This window comes from Propithecus coquereli, unplaced genomic scaffold, assembly GCF_000956105.1.
Source record: "Propithecus coquereli isolate 6110/MARCELLA unplaced genomic scaffold, Pcoq_1.0 Scaffold438, whole genome shotgun sequence".
Taxonomy (NCBI): domain Eukaryota; kingdom Metazoa; phylum Chordata; class Mammalia; order Primates; family Indriidae; genus Propithecus; species Propithecus coquereli.
The window spans coordinates 1,737,885-1,746,455 of record NW_012150152.1 but is presented as its reverse complement, the minus strand read 5'-3'; the positions used below and the strand labels follow the sequence as shown (position 1 = coordinate 1,746,455).

Here is an 8,571-nt window from a genome sequence, read left to right as displayed (position 1 = left end):
GTCTGTAGCCTCCAAGAGAGGTTTCAGGAAGCTCAGAATTTATACATTTCCTTAACAGTGAGAATACGGGCAGGAAAAGGGGGGAGGTGGTGAGGCAAACAGTTACATCCTGGTGATTTTAATTAGTGCCCAGTGAAATTATGCTATACAAAAGATAAGGTAAACATTTGCAGGAGCAGTAAAGAGTAATTATGTGGCTGTCCCAGAGCGTGGTGGAGGGTGATAGACTTCATCCAGTCTTTGTTCTGCACCTGCGAAAGCGAGATTGTAATCAGCTTTGTTACTGCCAAATTTAACAGACTTTAGTTGCAAAGGGGTCAGACTTAGGTTGCAGACTTGAGGTGACATCCTTTGTTTATGGGAAGATGTATATCTCGAAAGGTTTAGGGCTAAACAAAGAATTTACTTATGAACAGTTTGTGAGGGCAGTCATCCAGAGATGCGTGAAGCCTTTTTTTTTTTTTTGTAGGGGTCTGGCTAATGTACAACACCTTAACACACAATTGGGAAGCAACAGCCACGTACTTGGGAAACTGACAGCAGCATCGGGTGACTGAGCCCTCGGCTTTCCCTTTGGCATAATGAGTTTGGAAGGTCCTGATATTTTTATTTTCTTTTACAAGATAAACCACTATAGGAAAAGTGCTTAGCTCAGCACCTGGTACACTCAAACCACCCCATCAGAGTTCATCCTTGTCATTTGGCACAGAAAAGTAATTGCCAACACCGGCAGTCACTTGGAGTCCAAGTGGGTCCTTGGTTTTGAGGAAGAAAGAATTCGAGAGCGAGCTGACGGTATAAAGTGAAGGCAAGTTTTATTTAGGAAAATAGAAGATCAACTCCACAGACAGAGTAGAGGCTAGTTCTCCCTGCTGAGAAGAACACCTTTGGTTTTGTTTTCAATTTTTTTAAATTTAAGCACTGGCTTAATCATAAGCTAAGCAGGGGAGGAATACTCATGTTATTTCTTGGAAAGGGATGGTGACTGCCTAAAACTCAGAACCCTCCCCTGTTTTTTATTACTTTATAAGGTCCCTCCTGGAACTGGCATGGAGTCAGTGGGAGTTTCTTTTAGCATGAAAATATATGATAATTGGGGTATGAAGAGCCGCAACGCGAAGCAGCAGCTAATCCTTGACATTTTGGTTTCGACCTGTCTTAGCTTGTTCTGTCACCACATCCATTCTTTGATCAGGGTGGTTGGGGCTTTTTGATTCTGTGTTTAGCAGTGCCTGCCGGTTCCCTATCTCGATTTGGTACATTTTGGATTCGATCACATTCTTTCCTTAGAATGAACTCCCAGAAGTGGAGTTACTGGGTCCAAGGGGATGCCTGTCTCCCTGGCTCTTGCTTTCCCTAAAAACGAATCCAGAACGCGACCTGCCACCTGCTGCTGCAGTGAACATTGAGAGGCGATACTCTCTCAAATACATCATGGATGTTCCTGTTTTTCTTCCAGCTCCTTCCCTGGTCTGGATTCCCGGCAGCATAGCGGGTCCCTCTTCTGAACTACAGGCTGGATCCAGGGTATATTCGACCCACTGCGGACATCTCTCTGGGTCCACAGCCAACCAACACCACCTTCTCAGTCCCCAGCCTCTTATCTAGCCCAGGGCTGAATGTTTTTTTCAAAGCAGATTTCTTTTAGTTGGTGGGAATATAGGGAATTTCAACGGGAACCTGTGATTTGTTCACCTCAATATCTCCCTAGTGGGTCATCTTTTCTAGGACGTTTGTTTATTTTGGGCATTAACATTTGAATTTCATATAATTTTTGCACGTCACTAAAAACATTTCTTCCTTTGATTTTTTTTCCAATCATTTAGTTCACATGTACAAAAAAACAGGCCGTGGGTCCCTCCATGTTATTGTAGAAAATCAGGAAATATAGAAGAGTCAATAATATTCTATTCCCTAACTTTCTATATTTTCCTCGAGGGGTGTAAAAGCATGTTACCATACTAAATGCTTTTATAGTTCACTTCTAAAAATTTATCGTGTCTGTGAACAAGTCTTCAAGTTACAATCAAAATTTCACGGCTCATAATGGTCCATAGTTTTCTTAATTTAAATTAATAGCTGCATATCCCACGACGATTTTCTTTGGTTTGGTTTTCCGTAACTAGAATTGCGGGTTTTTCACATCTCTCCCCCAATTTTTCCAGGAAACAACGACCTTGTCTTTGGAGCGGCAGCTGATGCCTCAAGGAATTCTGGGGAACGTAGTCCTAGTTTGAGGAGAACCAGTCCGTTGGCACTGTACTGCGACATTTCCGGCGGAAGTTGCTCGGAGAGGGAAAACGGCCAGAGACAAGACCTTTTTCCGCAAACGACGCTGACGGGCGCACCCGGTGACGCGTGGGGGCGTGGCTCCGTATACCCACACCATTGGCCGGAGGCTTTTTGGGCACGCGTATATGGCGCTTTCCGGGTCGTCTTCGCCCTCGCAGGGCTTTCTGGGAGTCGTAGTTCGGACTCCTGCGAGAGCTCTACCGTCGGGAGGCAGCTTGGAGGTCCGAGGCCGTCTCCCGCCTCTGGCGCTCCGCTCGGAGGATGGAGCCCGGGCCTGGGCCCGACGCGGCACCGCTGGCTAGCCTGGTGTGGTCGTCGGCCTCGGGGTCTCCGCCGCGGGGATTCAGCGCGGTGAGCGGCGTCGGGGGCGGAGGTTAAATTGGGGCAGAGGCTGCCACGGCGGGGTAAGAGCCTGGCGGTGACCCGCGTCCTCCCGGTAGATCTCTTGCACCGTCGAGGGGGCGCCCGCCAGCTTCGGCAAGAGCTTCGCGCAGAAATCTGGCTACTTCCTGTGCCTTAGTCCTCTAGGCAGCCTGGAGGTAAGGGGCGCTCACCTTTGGGACCACTGGGGTCCGCCAGTGCTCGCGACCATTCTCGTGGCCCTGTGCCAGGCGCGCCGTCCCCGCTGCTGGGTGATAATCACTGTGTTCCCTTCCCCCAGAACCCTCAGGAGAACGTGGTGGCGGATATCCAGATTGTGGTGGACAAGAGCCCTCTCCCGCTGGGCTTCTCCCCGGTCTGCGACCCCCTGGACTCCAGTAAGGCCCGCATCGGGAGGGGGAGATGTCCAGGTCCCTGCGGGGAGGAGGGGGGGTTGGACGGACGACAGGTGCGCGTTATCCGAGACTCGGCGGCGTCCTGGCACACTGGGTGATGACAGGGTTGGCTGGGGACGCGGAGCCCTGTGCTAAGAGGGCGGGGCGACGTCTGCTGTTCTGAGTTAAAAACGTGTGAGTGGCACAGTCTCTGTCATTCCAAGTTCAGTCGATGTCACTCCTTACACCACAGCCAAGCAAAACCACTGCGCAGTTCTCTTTCTCATTTCCAGGCCTTTGCAGACGCAGTTTCCTCCGCCTGGAGCACCCTTTCCCTCCTCTTTACGTAGCTAATTCCTCGTCCTCCATCAGGTCTCAGCCCCGCCCTTCCCGACCCCTCCTCTCCTGGGTCTCAGAGCCTTGGTGCGGCCCTCCCATCCCTGACCGCAGCTTCCCACCCTTTTTGGGGTCATTTTTATTTGAGGCTTGGAGTATATTCATTGATACTGGAATCGACAAGTGTTTACGTAAAGGGCCAGATAGTAAATGTGTCAGGGTTTGCGGGCCGGACGGCGTCTATCGCACACCCTCCTTTTTATGTGAAGATGTAGAAACCATTGTTAGCTCACGATCTGTAACAAAACAGGCCTTGAGCTGCTTGGCCGACGCCTGGATTAGAGGACTGAGGGAAAGTGAGGTTTCAGGGCCAGGGTGGGCCCCAGATGCTGTCTGATTCCAAAGGCAGACACTCCATGAATGCTCCTTCATGTCACCAAAGATCAGCCTGCTCCAATGTCTCCGAAAAGCTGCATGAAATTCCCCTGTCTGTGGTTTAACCTTCACCCTAACACTATCCACGTGGCTGTCTTAAACAGCGACCTGAAGAGCATCATCCTAGAGCCATCTCTGGGCACTCCTGCCCCTGCCCAGCTTCCTTGTCTCACTCCCCTGCCCCCCACTCCCAGAGGCCTCTGTGTCCAAGAAGAAACGCATGTGTGTGAAGCTGGTGCCCCTGGGGGCTGCTGACACAGCTGTGTTTGACATCCGGCTGAGCGGGAAGACCAAGACGGTGCCTGGATACCTGCGAGTAGGGTAGGGCCACCCCCTAGCCTCTGGCCTCGTGCCCTGCCCTCCTGACTCCTGATCTTACCCCTCCTGTTCCTTTTGCCACCTCTCTGTGCCTCAGATCTGCACATTAAAACAGGGACAGGTGTACCAGTCTTGTAGGGTTGTCACAAGGAGCCAGTGAGTTGGTGTCTAAAGGGTGGAGAACAGTGGTTAGCAACAGTGGTTGCCTAGGGTGGAGATTGAGATGCTGCAACAAAAATCCCCTGAAAGACAGAGGTCGCCCAGAGGCCCAGGTCCCCTGCCTTCCCCGGGCAGCTGGTCTCAACCCTGGCTGCACACTCGGCCAGGGTCCCTTTCATCTTCTCTCCCGCTCCAGGGACATGGGTGGCTTTGCCATCTGGTGCAAGAAGGCCAAGGCCCCGAGGCCAGTGCCCAAGCCCCGAGGGCTCAGCCGGGACATGCGGGGGCTTTCTCTGGACCCCCCAAGTCAGCCCAGGTGAGCCCTCCGGCACTGGGGTGAGGGTGGCTCCGGCGGGAGGATCAGGCCTGACCTGACCGTCTTGCCTCCACCAGCAAGGGCGGCTTCCCTGAGCGGACGCTGTCAAGGCTGGGCTCTCGGGCGTCCACCCTGAGGAGGAATGACTCCATCTATGAGGCCTCGAGCCTCTATGGCATCTCAGGTGAGCACGGAGTGGGGAAACTGAGGCACCGAGGTGGGGGCTGTGACTGGCTTTAGATTGCATGGCCAGGAAGGTGTCTCCCGCCCCCCAGCCCCAACTCTGGGTTCAGTAAAGGTGAGGAAGAGGCAGGTCCTTCAGGGTGGGCCTCTCCAGGCGGGGTGGGCAGCAGACAGGCCTCAAGCCCCTAAGCCTCACCTCCTTCCCCGGAATGTTTTTTCCAGCCATGGATGGGGTTCCCTTTACCCTGCACCCGCGATTCGAGGGCAAGAGCTGTGGCCCCCTGGTGAGTCGGGGCCCCAGGGAACCTGGGTCTGCCTCCGGCCTCATCATTGTACGCACCAGGACATCACTGTATCCAGTGCCCCAGCTCAGAGGGCCACGTCCTGGGTTGGGGGTGGGGAGAGGGTGCCACCTCTGGGTGGCAGCTGAAAGGTCTCCAGTCTCGGAGGGGACCAGGAGGAACAGCCAGATGCTGGTATCTAGAGGCTATGACAAGAAGTGGGGGGGTGTCTGGGCAAATATTCCAGGGTGGGGAGGCTCTCAAAGGCAGGGGAATAGGGGCTCCATGTTGGGATCTGGGCTCAGGACTGCCCTGCCTCTGCCCACCAGGCCTTCTCTGCCTTCGGAGACCTGACCATCAAGTCTCTGGCGGACATTGAGGAGGAGGTGGGTGCAGGGCTGGGGAGGGGGTGCTGGGAACCCCCCAGGTTGCTCCAGTCTCCCCCTGGTCCCATTTTCCCCCAGGAACACCCATCTCTCCAGGGCTTGAGACCTGCTCTGTCCCTAAGCGTACCCCACTATCCTCGGCCACCCACCCATGGCCCTCCCATCAGCCCCACCACTCTCTCACTCTCGCTCTCCCCTTCCCTGCAGTACAACTACGGCTTCGTGGTAGAGAAAACCGCCGCTGCCCGCCTGCCCCCAAGTGTCTCGTAACCCTCTGTCACATCCGCCGTGGCGTGGCAGTCATCCCACCGCAGCCCATCCTAGGAACCTCCACATCACAGGGCACTTCGGACCTTCAGCTGCCGCCTGGTGGAGCTGCAGCCGTGGAGGAGGGGGCAGGCTGGGGTTGCTTGGTGATGGCGTCTTAGGGTCTCTGCCCCCGGGCCCTGCAGGGCAGGGGTCGGGGCTGGATGGAAACCAGTGCCTTCTAGTCATTCTTCTCAAAACTCTGGGGTGCCTGGAGGTGGCAAGGTTGTCCTCCTGGTAATAAACACTACCCTGTCCGCATCTGGATTCCCGACCCGGCTGCAGGTGCTCGTCTGGCATGTGGAGTTGGAGCCCTGGCCGCTCTTGCGCCGGGCGAGTGGGTGAGATCACGGCAGGGAGGCAGCGCCGCAGGGACTCCCTTCCTAGAGTGGGAAACTGAGGCTCAGGGCGCGAGCGAGCTGGGATTCCAGATCACAGAGAAGACCCAGGCCCAGCCCTCCATCTTTGGGCCTAATGACAGTAACTAATAATAGTAACAGCTGCTGCTTATTATTGCGATGACCACATCCCCAGCACCCAAAGCCCTATTATCTCTATAGCCTTTCTCACAACCCGTGGGAAGCCTAGGTTTTGTTGCCATTTTATAGATAGGGAAACTGAGGCAGGGGATGCTAAGGGACAGCTGGGACTTGAACGCAGAACCTGCTGTCTCAATGATTAGGCTATTCTGTGAGGCCCCCTGCCATACCATGTGTACAAGGTACTTCGTATATACAGTTTGTTTTCCTTTTTTTTGGAGACACAGACTCGCTCTGTCACCTGGGCTAGAGTGCAGTGTGTCATCACAGCTCACTGCAGCCTCCAACTCCTGGGCTCCAGCGATCCTCCTGCCTCAGCCTCCCAAGTAGCTGGGACTATAGGCACGTGCCACCGCATCTGGCTAATTTTTCTTTTTCCTCTCCTCTCCCCTCCCCTCCCCTCCCCTCCTCTCCTCTTTCTTAGAGATGGGTGGGGTCTCACTTTTGCTCAGGCTGGTCTTGAACTCCTGGCTTCAAGTGATCCTCCTGCCTCACCCTCCCAAAGTGCTAGGATTACGGGCACAAGCTACTGCGTCCAGCCAAAGTCTGTCACAGAACACTAACTCTGTGACAACATACGCTAGTTATGTTCTGTCACGTTGCAGTGAAAATTGAAATAGCAAATACTGGACTGTTGTTCCTGGGGGAATACAGGGTTAGGTTCCTGAGTGCCTTGGTCAGGACACTTTTCATCAAGCGACCCGTACATAACTTTTACGTGTGTTCTGTTTGAAAACACCTTATTTAATACATATGGTGGATGCATTCACATTGCACTCCCCGCCACAAGCACCACAGCTCGCACCTGAGTGAAGCTTCTCCTCGAGGCACGTCGCAGCCTTGAGCACTAGACAAGCACTTGGGCACCATCCCTGGGGGCCATTTTCGACAGCGAAATCTCTAACAGGCTGTGAAAAACACGGCGCTCAGTACAACGCGGTAAGGACCCTTGTTCCCAGCAGGAGCTGAAACAAGAAGGCAGAGCACGGCCTTGTTCCAGCTCAGCTGGGAACATGCTTGTCCGGCAACTCAAATTTGCCCTTGTGCATATCCACAAATGACCCAGAGCCTGCCACGAGTATTGATTTGGGGGGTTACAGGTAAACTTGAGTAAGTAGAAGAATTCCCACATATCAATCTGTAAGTGACCAGTCTGAACTGTGTTGGTTAAATTAACAGCCTCAAGCCCACACCTGCTTTCTCCCACGAGCGTGCTCATTGAGCGTGCTCACGCTGACGTGAGCGTGCTGACTGGCACGTGTGCTGGCCGCTTTGCTGCTGTCTCCCCTTGGCCCGTAGCTTTGGGTCGGCCCAGGTCCTGCTTTCCGCTGTGGTCATAACTCTCTCCCCCACGGCATCCGTCAAAGTTGGGGTGCGAGAGTGCATCCGGTTGCAGGTTATGGAGGCATAATCGTGAATCCCGCCAGACGTTATGCGGGCAGAGGCGAGGGCTCGGGTCAGAGAATTTACCTTTGCTAAAAACGCAGTGGTTCAGGCAGGAGGCGGAACCTGCGCCTCATCCCGCTCTTCGCCTTAGAGGCATCGAAGGGGGCTGTGCCCTGTCACTGAGGGGGTTCGCCAAAGTACGGTGACGGGCAGAATGAGCAAACGTGGCTTTCTCAAGGCAAGGAACGCTGTGTGTCCGGCAGAAGCGGATGTCTGCTACTTCGTGTGGCAAAGGGAGAGGAGCCAGCAGTCTCCCGCTGCCAGGGAAGCGCCCCGGCCCGTAAGTGCCGAGTTCTGCTCACAGCTCATTGGCCAGAACAGGTCACGTGGGGCCGCGAGGGGCGGGGCCGTGCCCAGGAACCAGCCTTCCAACAACACCTTGCTGGAGCGGGAGAGGGAGTTGGAGAGAGGGGGTCACGGTCCTACCTGGGGTGTCAGAGTGGGGCACAGCCCTGTCCTGGGGGTCTGAGGGTTGTTAAAGAAAAATGTTATTTTGACAGTTGTTAAAATGGTAAACTAGACTACTGACACGGGGGACGCGATTGGCCCAACTCAGATACAAGGGCAAGGACAAGCGGGATTCACAGCCAAGGAGCGGGCCAGGGGTCGGGGGTGGAAAATTACTGTCAATTGTCCATCAAGGGTAGTGGGAGGCCGGGCAGGCGGCTCGCGCCTGTAATCCCAGCACTTTGGGGGCGGAGGCGGGAGGATCGTTTGAGGCCAGGAGTTCAAGACCAGCCTCGGGAACACAGTGAGACGCTGTCTGTACAATAAATTAAAAAAAAGTTAGCTGGCGTGCACCTGTAGTCCCAGCTACTC

General features: G+C 54.5%; 1 protein-coding gene across 1 annotated transcript; it reads left to right on the top strand.

The window, feature by feature from the left end:
* Window positions 1–2,433: 2,433 nt before the first annotated feature.
* Window positions 2,434–6,034, top strand: MVB12A (multivesicular body subunit 12A). The gene is made up of 9 exons (XM_012654115.1): window positions 2,434–2,643; window positions 2,733–2,831; window positions 2,954–3,050; window positions 4,013–4,139; window positions 4,492–4,611; window positions 4,689–4,795; window positions 5,017–5,078; window positions 5,405–5,461; window positions 5,669–6,034. Exons 1-9 carry the CDS (start codon window positions 2,554–2,556, stop codon window positions 5,729–5,731), a joined length of 822 nt encoding a protein of 273 aa, XP_012509569.1. The 5' UTR covers window positions 2,434–2,553; the 3' UTR covers window positions 5,732–6,034.
* Window positions 6,035–8,571: the final 2,537 nt, after the last annotated feature.

What these genes read in the sequence shown, in the direction of transcription:
- MVB12A (XM_012654115.1), top strand. Translation starts at nt 2,554, where the DNA reads ATGGAGCCCGGGCCTGGGCCCGACGCGGCACCGCTGGCTAGCCTGGTG. An exon ending in GACCCCCCAAGTCAGCCCAG is followed by an intron (nt 4,612 to 4,688) that starts GTGAGCCCTCCG and finishes TGCCTCCACCAG; the next exon opens with CAAGGGCGGCTTCCCTGAGC. An exon ending in TGGCGGACATTGAGGAGGAG is followed by an intron (nt 5,462 to 5,668) that starts GTGGGTGCAGGG and finishes CCTTCCCTGCAG; the next exon opens with TACAACTACGGCTTCGTGGT.